Source organism: Carcharodon carcharias, chromosome 2 (genome assembly GCF_017639515.1).
Source record: "Carcharodon carcharias isolate sCarCar2 chromosome 2, sCarCar2.pri, whole genome shotgun sequence".
Lineage (NCBI taxonomy): Eukaryota > Metazoa > Chordata > Chondrichthyes > Lamniformes > Lamnidae > Carcharodon > Carcharodon carcharias.
Window position 1 is genome coordinate 12099330 of NC_054468.1, and position 27949 is coordinate 12127278.

Here is a 27949-nt window from a genome sequence, read left to right on the forward strand (position 1 = left end):
GACATTCAGACCATTGATTAGCATCTTTACATAGAGTTATAGAGTTCTACAGCATGGAAAGAGGCCCTTCGGCCCATTGTGAATCATCTGTGAGAATAACTAAGGCAGACTCAGATTTGTAACATTCTTGTTAAGTCTGATATCCCCAGCTCATGGAAGTGGAATGCATGGGGATGTCAGATTGTTCTTGCAGCTCTTTATCACCTGTTGCTCCTTGCGTCTTGTGTTTTGTAGGGCACGGCGGAAGATGGAGAAGAATGTGTCTGTCATGACGATGATTTTCAAAGAGTCGTCGCCAGGTCACAGGACAAGGTGCCAAGACGACGACATCATCGCAGCCATGGACAGCAAAACTGGCCGAGTGCTGCACTATCAGAAAGCCCGTGGACTGAAGAAATTCCGATTTCCCATGGTGCGTTTCATTGTACTGGAATAACCCTGCAACTAATTCTTGCTTGCTGAAATACCTCCTCATGTACCTCACAGCCCCCACTGCCTGTCATGAACGTGATTTTCCCAAGGCACAGTGGATGATATAACCTCCGAAGCTGCCTAGAGTCTCCACTTTCCCACAGCATGGGAAACTGACAAAAGGGGGCATGAGCAACTTGCTGTATTTTCTTCCGTCTCATTGTGCATATTGTACGAGTAGCTGATGGAAGCTTCAGGCGGCTTCAGCCAGTTTCCTGCACTGTTAACAACTGGGGAGGAAAGTGCAGTCTTCAGGCAGCTTGAGGACCTCAGGGTGCCTGAAATCAATTTTTTAAATGGTTAAGTACTTAACTAAATGCATGAAATGGCCAGCATACTTAATGCGTTTTAAGCAAGACCTTTGTAAATTGATGCCTGTCGTAATGTCAAATGGTTAGCTCCATTTGCTAGATAGCTGTAAGCACTAGAAAAAGCAGGTCTGTCACTAAAATACTGGAAAGCAGGTCTGTCACTGTAAAACACTAGACAGCAGGTCTGTCACTATACAACACTGGACAGCAGATCTGTCATTGTAAAACACTGGAAAAAGCAGGTCTATCACTAAGACACTGGAGAGCAGGTCTGTCATTGTAAAATGCTGGAAAGCAGGTTTGTCACTATACAACATTGGAAAGCAGGTCTGTCACTGTAATACAATGGAAAGCAGGTCTGTCACTAAAACAATGGAAAGCAGGTCTGTCACTAAAACAATGGAAAGCAGGTCTGTCACTATACGATACTGGAAAGCAGGTCTGTCACTGTAAAACAGGTCTGTTACTGTAAAACACTGGAAAGCAGGTCTGTCACTAAAACAATTGAAAGGTCTATCACTACGACACTGGAAAGCAGGTCTGCCGCTGTAAAACACTGGAAAGCGGGCCTGTCACTAAAACACTGGAAAGCAGGTCTGTCACTAAAACAATGGAAAGGTCTGTCACTATGACACTGGAAAGCAGATCTGTCACCGTAAAACACAGGAAAGCAGGTCTGTCACTCTACAACATTGGAAATCAGGTCTGTCACTAAAACACTGGAAAGCGGGGTTCTCACTAAAACACTGGAAAGCAGGTCTGTCCCTATAAAACACTGGAAAGCAGGTCTGCCACTGTAAAACACTGGAAAGTGGGTCTGTCACTCTACAACACTGGAAATCAGGTCTGTCACTGTAAAACACTAGAAAGCGGGGTTCTCACTAAAACACTGGAAAACAGGTCTGTCACTAAAACACTGGAAAACAGGTCTGTCACTAAAACACTGAAAAGTAGGTCTGTCACTGTAAAACACTGGAAAGCAGGTCTGTCACTATACAACACTGGAAATCAGGTCTGTCTCTAAAACACTGGAAAGCGGGGTTCTCACTGTAAAACACTGGAAAGCAGGTCTGCCACTGTAAAACACTGGAAAGCAGGTCTGTAACTAAAACACTGGAAAACAGGTCTGTCATTCTACAACACTGGAAATCAGGTCTGTCACTGTAAAACACTGGAAAGCGGGGTTCTCACTGTAAAACACTGGAAAGCAGGTCTGTCACTAATACACGAAAGCAGTTCTGTCACTAAAACAATGGAAAGCAGGTCTGTCACTACAACACTGGAAAGCAGGTCTGTCACTGTAAAACACTGGAAAGTAGGTCTGACACTGGAAAGTAGGTCTGTCACTAAAACATTGGAAAGCAGGTCTGTCACTATACAACACTGGAAAGCAGGTCTGTCACTATACAACACTGGAAAGCAGGTCTGCCACTAAAACACTGGAAAGCACGTCTGCCACTGTAAAACACTGGAAAGCAGGTCTGCCACTGTAAAATACTGGAAAGCAGGTCTGTCACTGTACAACACTGGGATGCAGGCAAGTCCCAGTATAAATAACATGGTCAGTAAGTGGTGTTTAACATATTTCTTAGGCCTTCAAACCAGCTAATTGGACTGTAGTGGTCTTTCCATCTTTTCAAATTTTGACAGACCTATTCCCCTGTGTTATGCAGTGAAAGATCTGTCCCCACCAAGACTGTAGCCCAGCTGAGCTTTATCTAGAGGGGGTAGAAGCTATGCTGCAGCTATACAAAACTCTGGTTAGAACACACCAGGAGTACTGTGTTCAGTTCTGGGCACCACACTTTAGGAAGAATATATTGGCTTTGGAGGGAGTGCAGGGTGGATTTAGCAGAATGATACCTGGACACCAAGGGTTAAATTACAAGGAGAGTAGACACAAATCTCTAGAATTTAGAAGATTAGGTGTGATTTGGTCAACGCTTTGAAAATACTTAAGAACTGATAGGATAAATAGAAACTACTTTCGCTGGTTATGCAGTCCAGGGACCTAACCTAAAAATTAGAGCCAGGTCTTTCAGGAATGAATTTAGGAAACACTTCAACATGTAAAGGGTGCTAAGAGTTTGGAACGCTTCACATCAAATGCTAATTAGTGCTAGGCCAGTTGTTCATTTTAAATTTGAGATTGGTTAACGAAAATCAGAGGTATTAAGGGATATGGGACAAAGGCTGGTATGTGGAATTAGGTCCCACACTGGCCATGTTCTCATTGTATGGTCGAACAGGCTCGGGATTAAATGTCTCTGTTCATTTGTCCTTTTGTACAGTGGCAGACCTGTAACCCTCCCCAGTACTGCACCCCAGTGGTATTTGTTCTTTTCTTATGTGCTCATGTTTAGAGGGACGGAAGCTGTAGGTTGAATCTTGTGAAATTCATGCACTGGGATTTCAAATCCAGTAATTTGGGCATGGAGATCAATAATTCTGGCATGATTTTAAAAGCATCAACTTGTGATGGGAAGAAAATCCTGTAGGATGCATCATTAATCAACATCCCTGAAATCCAGGTATGTATCTTGGCGAGCAAAGTTCTTTACTGAGGGAGTAAATCCATAACATTTACTTTAATAATTGTCCTGCACACTCACCATCGCACTTTACTAAAATATTATTCACAAAATTGCTGTCCTTTACCTTCTGACTGTTGTGCGGTTTTTTGCCATATATTCAAGTTATTGTTTTTGTGGGTTACATGGGGCCATGGTGGAGTGGGGTGGGGATTATAGCACCAATAAAGCTTAAATCTGAGTCTCATCAATTTTCATTCACCTTTAATTGCTGATGCTAACTGTTCATGATGCTTATCCAGGAATGAGGCAACAGCTCTAAAAATGTCTACACTGGCCCCTTGGCTTGTAATGTAATAGGAAGTTTTACCTAAATGCTGTTCATGTTTTGCTTTCCCCAGCACATGTTCCATAGGAACAATGATGAGATTGAAATCCGCCATGATCTCCTCGACTGTCACATAAGCATCTGTTCACCACAGGTCAGTGAAGATAATGCATCCTAACTATTTCACGGGAGAAAAGATTTTGGGACAGTCAGTATTTCCACTTAGCAGTGACTATGAAACATGTATACTGAGCTGATCAAAGTAAAAAGAAAGATTTGCATTTATGTTACACAGTGTTTATAGCACAAAACAGGCCATTCGGCCCAACCGGGCAATATTGGTGTTTATGCTCCACACGAGCCTCCTCCAGCCTTAGTTCATCTCACCTTATCAGCACATCCTTCTATTCCTTTCTTCCTCGTGTATTTATCTGGCTCCTGCTTAAATATACCTGTACTATTCACCTCAACTACTCCTTGTGGTAACAAGTCCCACATTCTAACCACTCTCTGGATAAAGCACTTTCTCCTGAATTTCCTATTGGATTTAACAGTAACTATCTTGTGTTTATGGCTCCTAGTTTTGGATTTCTTCACAAGTAGACACATCATCTCTGCATCTACCCTATCAGCCTCTTCATAATTTTAAAGACTTCTATCAGGTCACCTCTCAGCCTTCTCTTTCCTAGAGACAAGTCTTTCCTGATAGTTAGAACCTCTCAGTTCTAGTAAATAGAGCCTTTCATGATCTTGTGATGTCTCAAAGAACTGTACAGTTAAGCACATGTGAAGTATTGTAACTTATTGTTGTAAAATCGTGAATAACTGAACCCTAGAGACCTGCAGAGCTCTGTACTCAGTAGGGTGGGGACTCCAAATTGTTTTCAATCTTCTATTTGTGTTGCCAGTCCACCAAAATTATTCTCTCTTGCTCTGATGTAGATTTTATTGACAGGAAATGCATCCGCCATCTCTAATGTTTAATTTACTTTCCAGGTTGCAGAACTGTTTACTGATAACTTTGACTACCAAACAAGGGATGACTTTGTACGTGGGATTCTTGTTAATGAAGAGGTGGGTTTTCAATTTGATGTTTGACTTTTATTTAAATTAAAAAGTAGCCAGCAGATTTACTATCCTTCCTTCATTATCGTGTGGATCCAACTCTAGTCTTCGTGTCCTTTCCTCCTACAATGGCAGGCCTTTGACATTGTAGCTCTGCATTCTGCTGTTGTCTCTCCAGTGCAGCATGTCTACCACTTTGCACTTCTCTGCATTAAATTTCATCTACCATGTGTCTGCCCATTTACCAATCTGTATCCTCCTGAAGTCTGTTACTATCCTGTTCTTTGTTTACTACATTTCTGAGTTTCATATCATCGGCAAACTTTGAAATTATGTCCTATAGTGACCCAAGTTTGGGTCATTTCTATATATCAGAAAAACATTGGTGCTGCTACTGACCCCTGGAGAACACCAGTCTGTGCTTGCCTCCAGTCCTACTTATGGCAGGAGTCATAGCAAGCTCAGCAAACAGTTTATTTAAAAAGAGTCTTTATGAAGTAGCAAAAGGAACTCGGGACCGAAATTCCCTTTCGAAAGTTCCTATTGTATTTGCTTTCAGCAACATTTCAGGCTGAGCATCCCGACTCTCAACAACACCCTGAGCTTTAAAAGGAGTCATCACCTTTCCCCCCTGCCCATCAATTCTTTTGCCATTTTTTCTAGTTTTATCTCACAAATAACCAGAGATATTGAACTCAATTTCATGCCTAGCTATGATGGGATTTAAACTCTCAACATCTGGTCTGCTGCTTCAAGGTCACTTGACCCACTGTCACTTACTAATTTGAAGTAACACTCTGAACCTACCTTTTCAATGGTGTTTGTAGCCTGATCTGACTTGTACATGGAGATATTTTGACGCCTTTATGTTTTAGATTTTAGGGAATCAGATTCACATGCACGTGACGTCTGATGAATATGGAGTGCGGGTCTCCAATCTGCTTATGTATGAGGCTGTGTGTTCGGATATTATCCATCGCTGGGTCTACCCCATGACACCGGAGATGAACTTCACAGACGATGAGAAAGGGTTCAGTGTCCACCTGCGGCACAACGTCTACCGAGCGTCAGACGTCAGCTTGGGCCAGGGAAGTGTGATGGAAGAAAATGTAGTGATTGGCCAAGGCACCATTATTGGGACTAACTGCTTCATAACGAACAGCATCATTGGCCACAACTGTGTTATAGGTGGGTTATTCTGCAATTGTGTATTCAATTGGATGTTCATTCACAATTGGTGCCAACCAACCAAAATATTTGGCCATCTGTCTTTACCTCGATCGACTTAGTTGCTGATTGGCCTTTTGTAGCAATTTTTCTGAGTAGTTTTATTAATTTGTAGCCAAAAAACCTAACGTAAGAAATAGGAGCTGGAGTAGGCCATTTGGGCCTTTGAGCCTGTTCCACCATTCAACAAGATCATGGCTGATCTTCCATCTCAACGCCACCTTACTGCACTATCACCATATCCCTTAATTTCCTTAATCCCCAAAAATCTATCGACCTCTGTCTCAACTAAACTCAATGACTGAGTGTTTATAGCTCCCTGTGTCACACTTCCAGCACTCCTGTCCTCATTCGCACTTAATCCCTCGGAGCTCTAATTCTATGAGTTGAGTTCAAAATTTTTGTCCTTATTTCCATGTTCCCCTTCCCCCCCTCACTATAGCTGAGTGATCCCATCCTGCCTTATATCTTTGTATGTGCTCTTGATTCCTCAAATACTGAGCCTCTTCTCCCTTGGTCTCTCCACTGCTCCAATGTTGTACTTCCTTGATCGCCTCTCATTTTCTGCTAATCTTGCACTGTGTTTCTCCTCATCTCTCTCTCTCTCTCCACCCCTCAGACACAAACATCTCCTCACTCGTTCTGCTCCTCAGACACACCTGACCCTTCACCTCATCCCTAACACCCTCTGCTCCACCTTTGATGGATCCTTGTTCAGCCAATTAACTCCTGCTCTCAGAAATTCGTGTCCAGTTTCCTCTAACTGGCCAGCTCTCCCTACTTTCAAACATCATTTCAAATCCCTCCTCCTTCACCTTGCCTAGCTGCACTATCCCACTCTTGGTGGCCACCAATCTGTCCTCCCTATTGTAAAACATTCTAACATATCTCCCTGCATGTGGCAAGAGCTCAAAGCACAGGCAGTTCCTGTTGGATAAATTGTTACAGATAATACATACAAATTATAAATGGTCATTCAGAGATTGGCCAATGTGGGCATTTGCCCTCCACAAGTTTTGCAGCAGAATTTTGCGTGGACCATAGTGAGGGCCTCCCATCAGTGATAATGGGCATCGAAAGTGAGCTTATCATTGGAGTTAACTGGCAGTAAAAGCAAGCAAACTCACCAGGTGCCGTAATAGTGTTAAAATTATCAAACCTCCAGCTGCTGTCTAGAAAATGTTGCTGTGGAATCTAATTGTAGGCATTGGCCAGTGTAGTAAATGCATAGGAACAGGAGGAGGCCATTCAGCCCCTCGAATCTATTCCACCATTCAATTAATTCATGGCACCTGAGCTCCATTTCTCCATATCCTGGATCCCTGTTTGAACATTTTAATCGATCTCCAACATCCAGCACCATTTGTGGGGGAGAGTTCCAGATTCCCCATATCCTTTATCTGAAAAGGTTTCCTTCCTGAATGGCTCAGCTTTAGTGGTAATATTTCAGTGTCACCGCCTAGGGAAATTGTAACACCTATAGAGCAAATACCTTTGTTCATTTCTGTCAGGATGAGACATTTCTTCTGTTGTGTTCAGGTTGTACCTCAACATGTCCACTTATGTGTGAGAACAGGGCAGATACAGCTCCAATCATCTGTTACTTCCCCTATTTCTTTTTTCTTAAATGAAATTCCCATTTGACACCGGTGTTTTTGAAAAGCAGAATTGGTTATGGTGTCTGGAGGGCTGATAGATGTGCAGATTCTACACTCAGTCAGAACCCATCTGCATCAATACATGCTGCAAGTACTTTACTCACTTTGATGTTTAAGGATTTGGAGAAGCGTGAAAATTATCTGAGACTTCAAGCTCTGAGGTGAACATTTATAGAAAACGCTCCAAGCCAGAGAGCTCCCAGGGGGTGTGAAATGAGCAGTTGATGGGAGGGAGTGAGTTGTGCGTCACAGGCAAAAGAGCCACTGCTGGAAATCAGAAATGAAAGTTGCTGTAAAGGCACTGTAAATGCAGAGTGCTGAGACAAGACCCCAAGTGAGTTAGACGGTCTCAGCTTTGGATAATGGAAGAAAGGAAGACTTGCATTTGTACAGCACCTTTCACAGCTTCAAGAGGTTCCAAAGCACTTTACAGCTGATAAACAACTTTTAAATTCTTCCTCGAACAGAGGCCCGAACAATCCCCATCCACCACTACTCTCCTCCGTCTCACACCAAACAATTTCTCCTTCAACTCCTCTCACTTCCTCCAAATAAAAGGTGTGGCTATGGGTACCCGCATGGGCCCCAGCTATGCCTGTCTCTTTATGGGGTATGTGGAACATTCCTTGTTCCAGTCCTACTCCGGCCCCCTTCCACAACTCTTTCTCCGGTACATCGATGATTACTTCGGTGCTGCTTCGTGCTCTCGTCAGGACTTGGAAAAATTTATTAATGTTGCTTCCAATCTCCGCCCCTCCATCATTTTCACGTGGTCCATCTCTGACACTTTCCTTCCCTTCCTTGACCACGCTGTCTCAATCTCTGGTGATAGACTGTCCACCAATATCCATTACAAGCCTACCGACTCCCACAGCTACCTTGACTACAGCTCCTCACACCCCGCTTCCTGTAAGGACTCCATCCCATTCTTTCAGTTCCTTCGCCTCCGTCGCATCTGTTCCAATGATGCTACCTTCAAAAACAGTTCCTCTGACATGTCCTCCTTCTTCCTTAACCGAGGTTTTCTACCCACGGTCGTTGACAGGGCCCTCAACCGTGTCCGGCCCATCTTCCGCGCATCCGCCCTCACGCCTTCTCCTCCCTCCCAGAAACATGATAGGGTCCCCCTTGTCCTCACTTATCACCCCACCAGCCTCCACATTCAAAGGATCATCCTCCGCCATTTCCGCCAACTCCAGCATGATGCCACTACCAAACACATCTTCCCTTCACCCCCACTGTCGGCATTCCGTAGGGATCGTTCCCTCAGGGACAGCCTGGTCCACTCCTCCATCACCCCCTACTCCCCCACCCCCACCTATGGCACCACCCCATGCCCACGCAAAAGATGCAACACCTGCCCCTTCACTTCCTCTCTCCTCACCATCCAAGGGCCCAAACACTCCTTTCAAGTGAAGCAACATTTCACTTGCATTTCCCCCAACTTAGTCTACTGCATTCGTTGCTCCCAATGCGGTCTCCTCTACATTGGAGAGACCAAACGTAAACTGGGCGACCGCTTTGCAGAACACCTGCGGTCTGTCCGCAAGAATGACCCAAACCTCCCTGTCGCTTGCCATTTCAACACTCCACCCTGCTCTCTTGCCCACATGTCTGTCCTTTGCTTGCTGCATTGTTCCAGCGAAGCCCAACGCAAACTGGAGGAACAACACCTCATCTTCCGACTAGGCATTTTACAGCCTTCCGGACTGAATATTGAATTCAACAACTTTAGGTCTTGACCTCCCTCCTCCATTCCCACCCCCCCCTTCTGTTTCTTCCCCTTTCCTTTTGTTTTTTTCCAATAAATTATATAGATTTTTCTTTTTCCCTGCTATTTCCATTATTTTAAAATATTTTTAAATCTTTTATGCTCCCCCCACCCCCACTAGAGCTATACTTTGAGTGCCCTACCATCCATTCTTAATTAGCACATTCGTTTAGATAATATCACCAACTACGACACCTATGTGTTCTTTTGTTCTGCCGTCTGTGACATCTTTTGATGATCTGCTTCTATCACTGCTTTTGCCTAAAACCACCCCCCCCCCCCCCAACCACCTTAAACCAGCTTATATTTCAACCCTTCCTGGGATTCACCTAGTTCTGTCGAAGGATCATGAGGACTCGAAACGTCAACTCTTTTCTTCTCCGCCGATGCTGCCAGACCTGCTGAGTTTTTCCAGGTAATTCTGTTTTTGTTTTGGATTTCCAGCATCCGCAGTTTTTGTTTTTTATTTAAATTATGGTAGCTGTTGTAACGTACAGGGGTTATAAAGGCCGTTGCTAAGGAACAGAGCATCAGGCATGGTTCTCCAGTGTCGAAAGTCGCTCAGCGAGTAACAATCTCCAAGGCTATGGATTCAAGTCTCACACCAGAGAATTTAATCCAGGATGACACTCCTGTGCTAAGGGAGGCCTGCGCTGTCAGAAGCACTATCTTTTGAATAAGACACTAAATTGCAATCCCGCCTGTCTTCTCATGTGGACATGCAAAAAAAATCCTCTGATACTACTTTGAAGAGCAGGGAAGTTCTCCCGAGTGCCCTTTCCAATATTTATCTCTCAACCAACAGCGCTTTTTAAAAAAAAAAAATCTGGCTATTATCACCTTGCTGTTTGTGGCACCTTGCTGTGCACAAATTGGCAGCTGCATGTCCTACATATAACAGGGGCTGTACTTCAGAAATACTTCATTGGTTATAAAGTGCTTTGAGATGTCCTGAGGACCCTGGCAGAGGAGCAGAGGCTCTGCTGTCACTCCCACTATGATATACAATTTCACTTTCTGGAAATTGATGGCTGAGCTCCAGCCATGATCTCCTCTCCTTCCTCTCCTCACTCTAACTATCCAAACCCTGGTGAGAAACAGCCTCTTGGGTGAGCTACTGATTGCCAGCCAAACCCCTTGGCTGTCATGCCTGATGAGAGTGCAGGGGAAAGGAAGCAAATCAGAAACTGGGAAAGACTTTAAGATATCACTTGAGCATGAATGAGTGTTTGTTTGTTTTCTTCCGCCATCCTCCCCACAGGAGACAATGTGAAACTCGACCAAGCCTACATCTGGAATAACGTCCGTATTGGAGATGGGGTGGACATTTACAGATCAATTGTATGCAGCGAAGTGGAGGTTAAACCTGGAGTCAGACTGAATGAACATTGTGTTTTAGCATTTAACGTAAGTCCGACTCAGTCTAATGCAGAGAGCTTGGTTGCTGTCCGAGGCATTCTCCATAAGCACCTTTTAAGTAGGCATCATTCAGCTGAAGTTCTTCTCCCTTCCATCAAACTTCCAGCTTCTCTGAGAATTGAAGAAGTTGATGAGTCTAAAGGACAGGTGCCCCTGACTCTTGCATTTGGGTCTGCTGATTGATGTGGCAATGGGTGACTCTCATATTTAACTTTAACTGCAGTTCCCGTCATACAGCAGGACTCTGACTATAACCCCTCACCCCTGAGTAAATTGACTGAGAATAGATGAAGGAAAGTTATGATGTTCACCCCTTGAAAGGGCAGGGGCAGCAGGTGCGTGGGAGCACCAGCACCTAAGTAGGGTTGCCAAATGCGACTAAATGTATTCCTGGAGGTTTCATCAAATGACTTGTCCCCGCATTCCAGCCATTAGTCGGCCAACGCATCCATCCTTGTGACACTGCCTTCCTATGCCAGTTGGAAAGCAAAAAGTCTATTACCCAATTGGGTCAGCCAAGCAGCCTTTTTCCAATTTTCAATATTTTTATATCTGGTAAAAAGAGGTGTTCAAAGAAAATGAGAAAAAAAACAATCTTTTTTAATGTCCCGATGATTTTTCTCCAGGGTTGCACACAGCCGTGTCCTAGGGATTGATCTGGAGACTCCAGAACAGTCCTACTGCTAAGTTCCCTTTCAGGTCATACACCGTTGTTTCATCACCATTGAGTCAAAATCCTGGAACTTCCTCCGTAACAGCTGCATGTGGACTACCTTTACCACACTCACTGCAGTGGTTCAAGAAGGCAGCACACCACCCCTTTCTTGAGTGGAAATTAGTGAAGGGCAATTTCTTTTTTACTCTTTCATGGGATGTGGGCCACCATTTGTTGCCCATCCCTAATTGCCTTTGAACTGAGTGGCATGCTAGGCTATTTCAGATGACAGATTATGGGTTTGGAGTCATATGTAGGCTAGATTGGGTAAGGATGGCAGCTTCCCTTCCCTAAAGGGCATTAGGGAACCACATGAGTTTTTATGACAATTGATAGTTTCATGGTCACCATCATTGAGACTAGCTTTCAGTCCCAGATTTTTATCAATTTAAATTCCACCAGCTGCTGTGGTGAGATTTGAACCTATGCCTCCAGAGAGCTCACCTGAACCTCTGGATCACTAGTCCAATGACATTACCCCAATGCCACTGTCTTACCAGCTATGCCCAAATCCTGAGAATTAATTGTTTTAAAAAAGAGATTGCCTGAAGAGATGCTTCCTTGTAGTGAGTAAGGAGAGCTTTGTTACAGATAGAATTGCTTTGCCAATTCAGGGACACTGTACTGTCCCAGTCAAATATTGAAATATTTGTTAGGTGTTGCCACTGTCAGGGCTTGTCCCCTCCCAACCCACCAGAAGCAATGTCAACATGGAGCTGGCCCACCCCACAGCCATGGTGCTGCAGTCAGTCTAAACGGGCAGAAGCGAGACTTCCGTCCATCACTGGAGAGGAAGTCCCACCCAATTGGCTGGCAGTGCATTAGTGGGCGCTGCCTAGTGACATGCCTTGCCATTATAGTCAACATCCCTTGAGCATATCCATAATACCTTGAGTTAGCCGCAGTACTTTGTTGTTGTGGACACTACTTAGCCAGTGGATCCCAAGGACCTTTCTCAAGTAGCGCATATGAAATGAAGTGGGCTGTCCATTCCTCCTGACATGTAATCCAAGTTTCTGCACTGTACAGCCGCCTACTTAAGACTCAAGCATCACAGATTCTTAGTCGTGTGGCAATTGTGAGTTTGGGGTATTTCCAGGCTCTTGCCTAAAGCTTTCCAAATACCACTGCAGCACTACCAATATGAGCAGGTATCTAGCTTCCTCTTTTAGGCACCTGTGCTAATCACCTGAACCACTCCATATGGTGGCAAGTTCCCCATGGAATGATAGAATACTACGGCACAGAAGGAGGCCATTCGGCCCACCAAGTCTGCTCCGGCTCTTTCAAAGAATAATCTATATAGTCCACAACCTTATTTCAAATTTCCTGTTATTTTAAGCCTCTGGGGATTGTTTAGACCCTAATGGGATGCATTAATTGCAAAATTCAGTATTAAGTTACCAAGTGAAATAATGACCAAGATGCAGATTCCCACGAATGTTCAGATACCTACAGTATCTGCCATAATGGCAGTATGTACAGTGTGTCCTTTGGGGGAAGTGCATTGGATGCATTGTAATTGATGCAGTCACACTTTTCCTAGGTGGTTGTGGGGCCTGATATATCCCTTCCGGAAGGTACTGTGGTGTCCTTGCACTTGCCAGATGAAGAAGAAGATGAAGATGAGTTCAGCGATGACGCAGCAGCAAACCACGCACCGTCGAAAGCAAAGGTGAAAGGTGAGTCAGTTCTACTTAAAGTATGACCTGGCTCATTCTCACCTCTAAATTAGAAAGTTGTGTGTTCAAGCACCATCCAGGTCCAAAGTCCCAGTGAAGCACTGAGCGAGTGCTGCGCTGTCGGAGGTGTTGTCTTTCAAGTGAAGTGTTAAATCAAACCCCCTGTATGCCTGTTCACATGGATATGAAAGATCCCACAACATCAGTTTGAAGAGTAGAAGGAGCATTCTTCTTGGTTTTCTGACCACGTTCAACCGGCACCGTTAAGAAGCAATTAACCGGCTTCTATCTCAAGGCTGTTGTAGCACCTAGCCTTATGCAAATTGACTGCTGTTTTTGAGTGACTAGCAAGTCTTTGACTGTGAAGCACTTTAAGCTGTCCAGAGAACATAAAATCAATGCAAGCAGTGAAGTGATTTTTGTTAAACATTCATATCTAGAAGGAGGGTTACTGAAATAAAAACAAAGTGCTGGAAAAGCCGCATCGGTGGAGAGAAAAACAGAGTTAACATCTTGAGTCCAATATGACTCCCCTGTGGAGCACAGGGCTGCATGAGTTGGTCGATCTCAGTCAGAGCAGCCTTTGGAACTCCAGATTTGTCCTCTGTGCTAGAGAGGAGAAATGCCAAACATGGTTCCCTCTCCAGCTCACTTTCAGATAGCCCTGGCCGATAGTGGTGTTGCGAAAGGACAGGGCCAGGTTTGACTTTAATAGACCCTACAGTGAAATGATCTGTTGCTGCTCACTAACTAGTCAGTGAAGAGCGGTCGCATCATCATAGTGAGAGGACTGTTGGAGTTCTCCTCCACTGCCAGTCCCCATGTTGCTGCTAAGCTGTGTGGCAGTGCAGTACCTGAACCACGCAGGCCTTTTCCTGTTAGATATAATGCGTGTGTGTGTAATCACGCAAAGAAATTTAAAGGGACCACTCACTGTTGTGCTTGGTCAACTTTTTTCAATGATATTTTAAAGGGAACATTTCCGACTCCTTCCCTAAGAGGCTGTTCTCTCTCTCTCTCTCTCTCTCTCTCTCTCTCTCTCTCTCTCTCTCTCTCTCTCTCCTCTCTCCCCCCCCCCCCCCCCCCCGGGATAAATACATGATTGTAAGTGTACAGTGTGTAATAAACCACACAATAAAATAGACGATCCTGACTTCATCTCATTCTGTTGTTACACAGGCTACAACCAGGATGAAGTGGGAACACAGGGCCTGGGATATATCTGGAAAGCCGCTATTGAGAGTGAGAATGAAGATGACGAGCTGGTGCAGAATATGTGGGGTAAGGATTTTCAGGAAATATGTAAGCATTTAATGATGGGGAAACTTCCAGCAAGCCTAACCCACTTTTACAGTGATCAACCCCAACTATTCACCTTTTCATCACGTGCTGCAGTCAGTACTCTCTCCAGAAAGACGCGCAATTGCACCTTGAGCCACTTGTTATCTAGTTCTGTGTCCATCCCTGATCAATTATTCCGCAATTGCAGTCCTCTTTTGAAGGCGCTGTCTTTCAGATGAGAAGTTAAACTGCCCCATCAGGTGGTTGCAGAAGAGTCCACTATGCTACTTTGAAGAAGAGCGTATGAGTTATCCCTGGATGTCCAAAACTTCAACCAACTTCACTAAAACAGATAATCCCATTGTCTCATTGCTGTTTATGAGATATTGCTGTGTGCAAATTGGATGCTGCATTTTCTACATTACAAAAGCGACTGCACTTCAAAAAGTACCTCATTGGCTGTAAAATGCTTTGGGACATCCTGAGGCCGTGACAGGTGCTTTAGAAATGCAAATTTGCTTTTTCTATCTATGGGTGGAAATATACAGGAATAAGATAGGAATCAGGTCATTTTGCCTAGCTAGTTCACGTCGATTCTTCTCCTTCATGTGAGTAAAGGGTTTAGCTAACTCTTGTTGCAGACGTTTAAGTGACAAGTAAAAATTCTAAGCTGTGCCAGACAGTAGAAAAACCCTGAGCAGGTGTGGCCAGAGTTACACTGCTGACCATTTCTTAAACAGTTTGACAAGAATATCCATTGTATCCTGTGATTGGGTCCAAGAAAGGTCTCCAGATTGCCTGGGACCTCTCTGTTCCACTTGTACTGCTCATGTGGCCGGTTCTACCTGCTGAGAGTTTTACATTCCAGTCTCCCGCCTTCTCATCACAGGTTTTTTTTCCCACTTTGCAGGCCTAACGTTAAAATCCGAATCTGGGAGTGAAAGTGAAAGTGAGATGAGTGTTGGCTCACAAGAGGCAGACAGCAGAAGTGTCTCACCACAGCTGGATGATGCGAAAGGTGAGGTCTCATTTGATGCTGGGCATCATGGTATCACAGATAACTCGGGTCAGGTCTGACCAACTGCTGCGTTGACTCCAGATGTGTGCAGATATTAACAAGGGCAATGTTAGGAAGTGTTGCAGTCTGCCTCGATATCCCTGGGCTGCAGGGAGGAAGTAATTACTGATCGCACTGGACTCGCTGCAGGAGTCCCTCCAAGACTCAACCATCTGCAGCTGCTTCATCAGTGACCTCCCATCATAAGGTCAGAAGTCGGGATGTTTGTTGATGATTGCACAATGTTCAGCACCATTTGCAGCTCCTCATATACTGAAGCAGTCTGTGTCCATATGCAGCAAGACATGGGCAATATTCAGGTTTGGGCTGATAAGTGGCAAATAGCATTCGCCACACAAGTGCCAGGCATTGGCCAACTCCAACAACAGAGAATCTAACCATTTCCCCTTGACATTCAATAGAAGTACTATCGCTGAATCCCCCACCATTAACATCATGGGGGTTACCATTGACCACAAACTGAACTGGACTAGCCGTACAAATACTGTGGTTACAAGAGCAGGACAGAGGCTGAGAATTCTATGGCAAATAACTCACCTCCTGACTCCCCAAAGCCTGTCTACCATCTACAAGGCACAAGTCAAGAATGTGATGGAATATTTTCAAGTTGCCTTGAGTGCGGCTCCAACAACACTCAAGCACTATCCAAGACAAAGCAGTCCACTTGATTGGCATCCCATCCACCATCTTAAACATTCATTCCCACTACCACACAGTAGCAGCAGTGTGTACCACCTACAAGATGCACTGCGGTAACTTGCCAAGACTCCTTCAACAGCAACTTCTAAACCCATGACTTCTACCACCTAGAAGGACAAAGGCAGCAGATGCATGAGAACACTACATCCTGCAAGCACCCCTCTGAGCCACACACCATCCTGACTTGGAACTATATCTCCATTCACTGTCGCGGGATTAAAATCCTGGAGCTCCCTAACAGCACTATGGATGTACCTACACCACATGGATTGCAGTGATTGAAGAAGGTGGCTCACCATCACTTCCACGTCACACACCATCCCGACAATGACAGATATTGGTCTTCCTTCAACGTTTCTGGCTCTGCATCCTGCAGTTTTCTGCCCTACTTCATTCTGGGAGCACCATCACCATGAGGACTGCACAGGGCAGGGAGGGGTGAAGGTGGGGTGTCAAAGAAGGCTCATCACCTCAGGGCTATTGGAGACGGGCGTTAAATACTGCCTTGTCAGTGTCGCCCACGTCCCGACAATTAAATACTTAAGTAAACTGCAAGAGTAGGATCAACAGACACAAGTTTAAACTAGTAAAAGTTGAGGAATGATTATCAGGAAGTTCCTCTCAGGGAGTGATCAATGTGGGCTCCCAAATAGAGTAGTGAGGCCACAAAAAAAATCCCTGGCATGGTTTAAGAACTAATTAGATACTGCAGCGGAGGAATTCAACATCAAGGCTGGATGAATTATGATGGGCTGAATGTTCATAGCTTTTTTTTGTAATTATCTCATGACTTCAATTCACACAGAAATGTGAAAGATCCTGTTCCAGGAGATTCTAGATTACACTCTGGGCAGACCTGCTCGGACACGAAATCAAAAACTATTTCAGACACCCGGGGTACTGGGTGTGGGACGGGGGGGGATGCGGTTTCCTTTCTTAGCTGCTTTAACCACATGTTCCTGGAACGGATTCCAAGTTAACTCACTTCAACTGAGCAAGGAGGTGTTAAACCCCTCGAGTTATCTTGGACTGTGTATCTCTGATCTCTGTAACTGGACTTTGAAATCTGCCTGCTGTGTTGTTTCCTTGGTTTTGCAAAGCTATTTTAATAATCAAACTTTCCTGTTTGGCAAACTTCCATGAGAGTGTGGGCTTGCTGTGGCCTGATCTGGGATTGGATCAGACAGCATCCAATATTGAGCAGGAATTTAAAGTCATTCAAAGTGGTGTATTTGTGATGTCGATGGTGTGCTTTTTACTTTTATATGTAGAATCGTGGAATAATGCAGCACGGTAGGAGGTCATTCAGCCCGTCATGCCTGTGCCAGCTATCCAATTCATTTCTCTCCTTGCTCCTTCCCAATAGCCCTGAAAATATTTCCTTTTCAAGTATTTATGCATTTCCCTTTTGAAAGTTACTTTTGAATCTACTTCCACTGCCCTTTCAGGTAGTACATTCCAGATTCCATAACTCACTGCATTAATAAAGAAATTTCCCAATTTCCCCTCTGCTTCTTTTGCCAAGTACATAATCTGTGCCATGAGTAGTATTGCACCTGCTGAAACAGTTTCTCCCTTTTTACTCCATCAAAGCCATTCATGAATTTGAATGCCTCTATAAATCACAGGATTGTTACGGTGTAGAAGGTGGTCATTTGGTCCATTGTGTCTGCACCAGCTCTCCAAATGAGAGACTCACTAATTCCATTCTCCCACCTTCTCCCTGTAACCCTGCATAATCTTCCTTTTCAAATAACAGTCTAATTTCTGTTAAATGCTTCAATTGAACATGCCCCCCAACACAGAGTCTCAGGCAGAGCATTTCAGACCCTAACCACTTGCTGCATGAAAATGTTTTTCCTCATATCATTATTGCATCTTTTACTAATTACTTTAAACCTGTGCCCTCTTATTCTCAATCCTTTCATAAATGGGAACAATTTCTCCCAATCTACTCTGTCCAGACCCCTCATGATTTTGAAAACCTCTATCAAAGATTCTCTCTGCCTTCTTTTCTCTAAGGAAAACAGTCCTAGCTTCTCCAACCCATTTTCAAACCTGAAGTTCCTCATTCTTGGAACCGTTCTCATGAATCATTTCTGCACCCCCTCTAATGCCTTCACATCCTTCCTAAAGTGCCGTGCCCAGAACTGGATGCAATACTCCAGCTGAGGCTGAACTGGTGATTTATATAAGTTCAACGTAATCTCCTTGCTCTCGTACTCTACGCCCCTATTAATAAAGCTGAGGATACTGTATGCTTTATTAACTGCTTTCGCCACCTGTCCTGCCACCTTCAATACACATATACACACAGGTCCCTCTGCTTCTACACCCCCCTTTAGAGTTGTACCCCCTATTTTATCCTCCCTCCATGTTGTTCTTAACCTTCCCTGCTCTAAGGAGAACATTCCAGATTCTCTAGTCTCTCTACATAACGGAATTCCCTCATCCATGTACCATTCTAGTAAATCACGCTCCCAAAATATTTCATTTCTTTCCCCCAAAAAATGTACCTTTTTGTTCCCTTTGGAAATTCTTGCATTTGTAACTTGAGGTCTGCTTGTCCCTCTGATTTGCTCTGTCATTGGACTTCAGTTCCATGCCACTAGTCACTCTAAGTCACCTTGCCTAACTGCCCATTCCTGATGTGAGAGCTTTGGAACAGTGACTATTCGACCACAGGTATTCCTGCCGCTGAACTGCACGCTTTTCCCTTGTAGGTGACAGAGGCATAACTACATAGAATTTACAGCACAGAAACTGGCCACTCAGCCCAACCAGTTTGTCCCTTGTGCTTGTCTAACTTACCCATTTTATTTTATTCTTTCATGGGATATTGGCGTCGCAGGCAAAGTCAGCATTTGTTGCCCATCTCCAGTTGCCCCTGAGAAGATGGTGGTGAGCCACCTTCTTGAATGGCTGCAGTCCATTCGGTTTGAATTTTCTGTAGCGGTTTTCATGCAACAGAACGGCTTGCTAAGACGTTTAAGCATCAACCACCTTGCTGTGGGGCTGGAGTCACATGTAGGCCAGACCAGGTAAGGATGGTTGATTTCCTTTCCTCAAGGATGTTCATGAACCAGATAGGTGTTTTTACAGCTATCAGTGAAAGATTCATGGCCACCATTACTAGCTTTCAATTCAAGACTTATTAATTGAATTTAAATTCCACCTGTTGCCATGGTAGAATTTGAATCGATGCCCCAGACCATTATCCTGGGCCTCTGGATTACTAGTTCAGAGGGATTACCACCAAGCCATCATTTAGCCATTAACGCACCTATTCAGTTTATCTCAAACATTCCTCTTCATTACAAGTTCTCAATTCTCATTACTCTCCGGATAAAGAAGTTTCTCCTGGATTCTTTACTGAATTTATTAGTGGCTATCTTAAATTTAAGACTGTCAGCTTTGTATTCCCTCCACAAGTGGTAGCATCATGCCCCCACCCTCACGTTTACCCTATCAAGTGCCTTCATAATTTTAAAGACTATCAGGTTAGCTGTCTCCTGTCAGAGATTAGACAGCACAGCATTAACTCAGATTTGAGTCTCGCACCTTCATCTCAGTGGCTTGGTACCTCACTGGAGAAACTAGTTGAGCTGCTAATTTCTGAACCACAAGTGGTTTAACTTGATGTTTTTTAAATTCGCTTCATATATGCATGTGTCAGGACATGCAATTTATAATTAAAACAAAAAGTACTCGCAAATAAAATGTACGCAGTACTTAACTCTGAGTACTGTGTGCAGATGTACTGGACCAAAACAGGCTTTAATAAGTTTGAGAGACTGAGACTATAAATGACTTTTTTTTTAGCTGACCTTGACCGAGGCAGCTCCAAGAAACTCTATAATCAGCCCCAATCAGGGAAAATATACTGGAAGATGTGCTTGTGTATATAAGCATGGAATCTGTGATGCCAGCTACAGTCAAATAATCTGTTAGAGTTCGTTGTTGAAATTGCCCTAGATAACCCCACTTGGGTTAGGTAGCAGTGTCCATGGAACCGTACCTCTGAGGATGTTTGACTTCGGAGAGGAAGAAAATAAATTGCCAAGAGAAAAAGAATCAACAGCTTTTTGGGTCCAGTTTGGTTGCAGCTGCTGTAATTTTCATGTAGCTTTATTTTTAATTGCTACTCTTTGATACTGACAGAAGAACACTGTAGAAACCTGATTCTGCATTACATTTTGCCTCAACATCCCACCTTCCCCTTTCTTCTTCCCTCCCACAGTTTTCCAGAATGAAGTTCTTGGCACACTGCAGCGAGGCATGGAAGAAAATATTTCTTGTGACCACCTTGTACTCGAGATCAACTCTCTCAAGTGAGTAACTGTAAACCTTTAGGTGTTCAAACCCAGTTTTTGTGAACAGAACGTGCATTTGTGTAACGCCTTTTCACATCTTTCAACAGCATCCCAAAGTACGACAGTTAACATTGATTACTGCGCAGTGTAGTGACTGTTATATAGGCGAACCATGCATCCATTTTTATACACAGTAATTCCCCATAAATTGCTGTGAGAAGAGTGTTATTGAGTAAGATGAATGCTGCAGAAAATTTCCTGTGATTATTCTGTGATTAATGTCATGGGAATCTTTAAAATTCTCATAACCAATCAGCACATGCAACTGGAGTCTTGATTTAGCATCTCATCCGAAGCATCTTTAGGGTACCGATCTCCAGTGATGTTGAGCTTCTCCCAGAGTCTCAACATCCTCTGATTCTTTTCCCATCTATCACTCTCCATAAACATGAGCTCTTCTAAATCTGCCTGTATCCTAACTCGCATCAAGTCCTGCTCACTCTTCGCTGTTCTTGCTCAACTATGTAGAGCCTCAGTCTGGCAGTGGCTTGAGTTTAAAATTTTCTACCTTGTTTTCAAATCGCTCCATGGCCTCACTGCTTCCCCCCTATAACACTGTAACCTCCTCCAGCCCTACAAGCCATCAAGATCTCTGCGCTCCTCCAATTCTGACCCCTGGCACATCCCCAGTTTTAATCACTCCAACGTTGGCAGGCATGCCTTCACCTGGTTGGACCCTGAACTCTCAAATTCCCTCCTTAAACCTCTCTTTGTTCTTTCTTTCTCTCTTTTATGGCGCTCCTAAACCTGCCTGTTTGATCATGCCTGTCCTGATATCTCTATGTGGCTTGGTGTTAAAATTCATCTGATTACACTCACATGACACACCTTGATTCATTTTACTCCATTAAAGGCACTATATAAATGCAAGCTGTCATGATTTATTTTTCACCCTCCTAGATATGCTTATAACATCACCATGAAGGACGTGACACAGATCACCACTAAGGTGATCCTGGACGTACCCCTGCAACAGCACGGAGCTGAAGCTTCAGCTACCCAGTACTGCAACACTCTTATCTCGGTGAGTATTTGGACCAAAGAAGTAATCCTGGAGGTGGTGGAAGGTGCAGTAGCTCAGGTCAGTAGAGAGTGGGGCTGAAGATTTCCCATGTACAGAAGAATGGAGCCATTGGCTGGGTAGATATGAGGCATTTTGAACTTGGTTTGCCAGGACACAGAGCTATGAAAGCTTGAGGGTGTGGGAAGTGCAACAATGGTTATACTGGAGTCTGCAGATGCAGTTTCAGGACCAGAGTTTCACAATAGCTGAAGCTCTTTCTCGATGTGACCATGCAAGGTGCTATCTTCTAATGTAGAGGGAGCCATGACCCGACTATCAGCTAATGCATGGTGAGAGTGGGAATGAAATGGGAGCACTGAGGCAGACATGTATCAGAAAGTACATGTGGTGTACCCATGGCATCTTTATATGAAGTGAGCCGCAAGGAACTTGGTGTGCCAAATGCTTCTTTATTAGAAAACCTTGCACCAAAGTGAAGATGGAAACAGGTATTCAGGGAGTGTATAGAAACAAGAGTAGGCTATTCAGCCCCTCGAGACTGTTCTGTGTCATGGCTGATGTGTACTTCAACTCTATTTACATGCTTTTGATCCATGTCCCTTAATAAGATTCTCATTTGATAGTACAGAATTTGAGTATTGCTGAAAAAAGAGACATGTTAAAAGTTTTTTAGCTTTGCATTCTTCAGGACACTTCACAAGAATACCAATATTGGAGGAAGACAACAGTTTATACTGTATGTGAAGAGAGTGATGATTCTTTGGCAAGTGGACTCTGATTGATAGAGGCATTGCCATGGAGAATGCAGTGATGTGACTGACAGTTAACTGCCAAGCATTGATTGATACTTAAACCAAGCAGCTTGACTCTGATTGGATAATGCTTTGCCCTGAGAAATGAGTCAGCAAATAGCTGTCACTTATTTTGTTTAGCTGAAACAGGTGCAATGCGTGTACATGTTCTTTCTGTCTGCCACACTGAGAGTCCAACTGACAATCTTATTTTGATTATAAGTGTATATCTTAACACACTGAAGATTATTTTGCAAATGTTGTCCAATCGCGGAATTGCATCTAATGTTGGACTCTGTTCTGAGTTGCCAGTTGCGAACAACAGTGGGACGTGCTGTTTAATACAATCCACCAGTCTTTGAGATGTATGGCCTACTTACCTAGCATCACACTGGCATTGACATTCATATACCACATTACTCATTTGTGTGATAGGCAGAACTTCTTTTTGGCTTGACTGCAGCACGCTTTTCATGTTGAATATCGTCCTGAAGAGTGCAAGGCAAGAAGCTTCGACATGTCTCTTTTTCCAGCAATAATAAGATTCTAGTAATCTTGAAAATCACATTTGACAACCAGACTCCACAGATTTATAGGAGAAAGAATCCAGATTTCCAGCATCCTTTGTATGAAGGGGTGCTTCCTGATTTCACATCTGAATGGTTAATTTGTATTTTTCCCCACCCAGAGGATCTAATTTCTCTGCTTCAACTAAATCAGATACTTTGGTTATTTGAATCAGCTTGATTAGATCGCCCTTCAATCTTCTAAACTCAATGGGATAAAAACCAAGTTTATGTCCTCATTTTACATTTTTAAGTTCTGGTAATGTACTCGGTGAATTTACCCTGAACCCCCTCCAAAGCCAGTATATCCTTGCTGAGTTGCGGTGTTCAGAACTGAATGTAGTACTCCAGATGTGGTCTGACTGCAGCTTTATGTAACAGTAGCATTACTTTCTTTCCTTTATATTCCAGCCCGTTTGCAATAAAGGCCAACATTCCATTAGCTTTTTTTGATTGTCTATTTGTGCCTGTGCACTAGCTTTTAGCGTTTTGTGTACATGGACGCCCAACACATGAGAACACCACCACCTGGAAGTTTCCCTCCAAGCCACACACCATCCTGACTTTGAAACATATCGGCGTTCCTTCACTGTCGCTTGATTAAAATCCTGGAGCTCCCTCCCTAACAGTACTGTGCACCACATGGACTGCAGCAGTTCAAGAAGATAGTTAACCACCATCAGCTCGGGCACTTAAGGTTGGGCAATAATTGCTGGCCTAGCCAGCGACGCCCACATCCTTTGAATGAGTAAAATAAAATCTCTTTGCTCCTCCACAGCTCCTCATTTCCCACCCTTAAGGCACTATCCTGATTTGCCTTTCTCAGATTTCACATGTGCCCATATTGAACTCCACTTGATCCACTCACGGTCTCGCTCTGTGTCTGCCTACTCCCATCTGCACAACTTAATGTAAAATAATATAAAAGGCAAATTACTGCAGATTCAGGAAATTGAAATATAAGCAGGAAATGCTGCAAATACGCAGCAGATTAGCCAACAACTGTGGAGATTCTTCTCTACTCACCTTCCTCCTTTCCCTATCTCTACTTCCTGAAAACCTTTGCCAGTTCTGATGAAAGGATACAGACCTGAAACGTTAACTATGTTTCTCTCTCTGCATGCTGCCAGACCTGCTGAGTATTTCCAGTATTTTCTGGAGTTTTTTAACCACAAATTAATGATTGTTAGTAAAGCTCAGATTTTAGTAGCTTACAGGTCTTTTGTGGAGGAAGGGTGAAGGAGAGATAAAGTAAAGGGGTCAGTAATCTACAGAATGGTTGAGTCAAGAGGTGGACGCAGTGCAATAAGCCTTGACAACACAGTGTTGGATACTCCAAATATAAAGTGGTTTTTCATGTTCGCAGGATGGATGAAGCTATAGGTGGTCAAGAAAGGACCATCTATCTATCCAGCCTATCCCAAACTTTACATTTAAACATCTTGACCCCTGAGTGTTTCCTCCCATCAGTCATCCTTGACGAGGCAAAAGAAGCAGAATTTTTTAAAAAAAAGCCCTAAGCTCCTTAAGTGGGTGAGGAAGATCTGTGAAATTCCCCTCCAGCCCTGAGGATGGTCAAACAATTTCCAGCCAATCACCGTGACCATGAACTTCATAGCCAGCAGCCTACCTGTTTATCGTACTCTGTGATGGGGAGATGGTGGCGTAGTGGTAATGTCACTGGACGAGTAATCCAAAGGCACAGGCCAACGCTGTGAGTTCAGATCCCACCATGGCAGCTGGTGGAGTTTAAATTCAGTCAATAAATTAAATGAATTAAAAATAATATGGCTCAGTAATGACGAACATGAATGCCCTTTAGGAAAGGCAATTTGCCATCCTTACCTGCTCTGGCCTACATGTGACTCCAGACCCACATCAATGTGGTTGTCTCTTAACTGCTCTCATTGTCATTTAGGGATGGGCAACAAATGCCAGTGATGCCCATATCCTATGAACAAATAGAAAAAGTGTCTGCCACGGGGCTGTACCCGATCGCCCTCTCTGCACACTCACTGCTGATCAGAAAGGGTCAGCAACATGCTCAAATTCCTACCTGTGAGCAGAAGTTGTGCATATAACATATGTGAGTGAATGTGTCTGTCTCCTGAACTTCCAACTGTGTGTAGGTGTGGTGTGTGTTCATTACCAATTACTTACTTTTGAAAGTGCAGTCACTTTTGTAATGTGAACAAGCATGGTAGCAAATCTGTGCTCAGCAAGGTCCTAAAAACAGCAATGAAGTGAATGGCCAACTAGCCCTTTAGAGGGACAAGAGGATACGGTTCCAATGAGCACACCAGGTGCAGCTGTAAGACATGACTGGGAACGGCTGTACTGAGTTGCCAAATTGTCTAAAATGTGAAAAATGTTGGCACCGTGCTCTGACTGCAGGGAAACAGATTAGAAGATAAGATTTGCTATTACTGACGTGATAAGAATCGCTGCAGGCCCATGTACAAGCATACGAAGCAGGAGTAGTCCATTTGTCCCATTTAGCCTGCTCCACCATTTGATAAGATCGTGGCTGATCAGATTGTGGTCTTTATTTTCCTGTCTATTCCCAATACCCTTTGACTTCCTTATCAGTCAAGAACCTATCTAACTCTGCCTCCATTGCTCTCTGGGGAAGAGAATTCCCACAACGGGAAACATCCTCTAAGCATCCAACTTGTCAAGTCCCCTCAGGACCTGATATGTTTCAATTAGATCACCTCTTCTAAACTCCAATGCGTATGGGCCAAACTTGTTCAACCTTTCCTCGTAATAATAACCCCTTCACCCAAGGAATCAGTCGAGTGAGGCTTCTCTGAACTGCTACTGCAATTTTATCCTTTTTTAAGGAGACTAAAACTGTACACATTACTCCAGATGTGGTCTCGCCAAAGCCCTGTACAACTGTAGCAAAACAGCCCTACTTTTATAAAAGCAAAAAAACTGTGGATGCTGGCAATCCAAAACAAAAATAAAAATACCTGGAAAAACCCAGCAGGTCTGACAGCATCTGCGGAGAGGAACACAGTTAACGTTTCGAGTCTGTATGACTCTTCAGCAGAGCTACTTTTATATTCCATTCCTCTTGCAATAAATGATAACATTTCATATGCCTTCCGAATCACTTGCTGTGCCTACAGACTATCTTTTTGTGATTCATGTACCAGGAATTCTGCAACTCTCTCCATTTAAGTAATACACTGCTTTTCTATTTTTCCCCCACCAAAGTGGACAAGTTCAGCTTTTCCCACCCTAGTGTGTACGCAGTGCCTCTAGACACTGTATCACAGATTGTACCACAGTTTACAAGGCCATTGGTCTAACTTCTCATCCATAGGATCCCACCTCTGACAGAGCAGCATTTCCTCAGTATTGCACTTGAAGTGTCAGCCTGGTTTATGTACTCAAGTGTCCGGTGTGGAATTGAAAACAAAGCTTTCAGACTAAGGCGAGAGCTAACACCCATCGAGTCAATGGTCGTGTAGTTTTGTTTTATTTCTTTAGGGACATTGTGGGCACAGACCCTCACTCAATGGTGCAGCAGTATTACTTTGAGAAAACCCTGATTGGATTGTAGAGCTGGACATGACTTGGCAGTGCATGAGGAGCCTGGGGTGCTGCCAGCCTTTCAGCAGGTGATAAAAATTTCAACACTTTTCACTGGTACAGAATGCCAGTTGATTCATTTGGTGGTTTGTGAATCAGGTGGCAATTGACTGTGGAAAGTAAGAGAAGTGCTGGGGGATTAATGTGAACAAGTTGAGGAAGAGAATCTGAGCACTGAGTGCTGGAATACCATTTCCAAGGAACGGACCTTGAACCAGCGCAGAGCAACAAACTTTACCTTGCAAAATGGGTCTGACACAGAATGAGAAATGAAGTAACAGTGGAGCCGTAAGCACACTCTTCAGGTTGCAAACTCTGTTTTCAGTTCATGAAAGCCAGCAGTGAGTGAGATGGAATGCCCTCCACTTGCCTGAATGTGACAACTCTCAAAACTCAACACAATCAGTACAAAGTAGTCCGCTTCATCGGCCGCCCATCCATCAACTCAAACATCCACTCACTACACCTCCAGCACACTGTGGCTGCAATGTATACCATTTTCAAGATGTGCTGCAGCAACTCGCCAAGGCTCCAATGAAAGCATCTTTCAAACATACCACCTGTGCCATCCAGAAGGGCAAGAACAGCAAATGCATGGGGAACACCACCATCCGCAAGTTCCCCTCCAAGCCACACACCAACCTGACTTGGAACTATATCGCTATTCCTTCACTGTTGTTGGGTCAAAATCTTGGAACTGTACTGTGGGTGTACTTATACCACATGGCCTGCAGCAGTTCAAGAAAACTCCCCATCACCACCTCGAGAGCAACTAGGGATGGACAGTAAATGCTGGCCATATTAGTGATGAGACTGAATGACTTTTTTTTTAATGTTTAATCTTTGTGGGGTGGCCTGACCAGTGAGAATAATATTAGCTTATGCATGGGGTCATTAAAGCAGAATTTAAAATTTGGCGTCAGTGATTTTTTTTTCTGTGGACGATCACAATATCTGTGGAAAATGCGCAGTAAGACATGACTGTAAAACACGGTGATTCTATTCTTATTGCACCCCATTATCAGTTAGTATATTGAGGGCGTTAAACCTGATAATGACCCAAAACCAAGATTTCTGTATTGTAACATCGCCAACCTCAAATTGAAAGTGAGAGAATGTGTGACTCTTTTTCTCCCTCTCTATTTCAGCTTCTGAAGAATTGGGCACAGGTATTCAAGAATTATATTAAGCGGGCCGTAGATCACCAGAACTGTCTAGTTGCTCTTGAGGAGTTTTTCACTGAACACGAGAGGCTCTGGCCTGTCCTCGTCAAGGTACTGTACACTTTCACTTCACCTCATGTTTGTTTATTAACCACCACCATTGCCCCCTGCTATTCCAGCTCTTTTTTGAGAGATG

At 43.8% G+C, this 27949-nt stretch overlaps 1 protein-coding gene across 2 annotated transcripts in view; it reads left to right on the top strand.

Annotated features, from left to right (window-relative positions):
* The window catches only part of eif2b5 (eukaryotic translation initiation factor 2B, subunit 5 epsilon), a 58719-nt gene that overhangs the window by 21814 nt on the left and 8956 nt on the right, over window positions 1–27949 (top strand). For both annotated transcript variants that reach the window (XM_041215435.1, XM_041215443.1), the window contains exons 4-14: window positions 235–412; window positions 3715–3795; window positions 4638–4715; window positions 5582–5894; window positions 10624–10769; window positions 13043–13178; window positions 14358–14459; window positions 15370–15477; window positions 20477–20567; window positions 21510–21633; window positions 27739–27864. In XM_041215435.1, coding sequence (XP_041071369.1) covers window positions 235–412; window positions 3715–3795; window positions 4638–4715; window positions 5582–5894; window positions 10624–10769; window positions 13043–13178; window positions 14358–14459; window positions 15370–15477; window positions 20477–20567; window positions 21510–21633; window positions 27739–27864 — 1483 coding nt within the window. The remainder of the gene's footprint in view (window positions 1–234; window positions 413–3714; window positions 3796–4637; window positions 4716–5581; window positions 5895–10623; window positions 10770–13042; window positions 13179–14357; window positions 14460–15369; window positions 15478–20476; window positions 20568–21509; window positions 21634–27738; window positions 27865–27949) is intronic.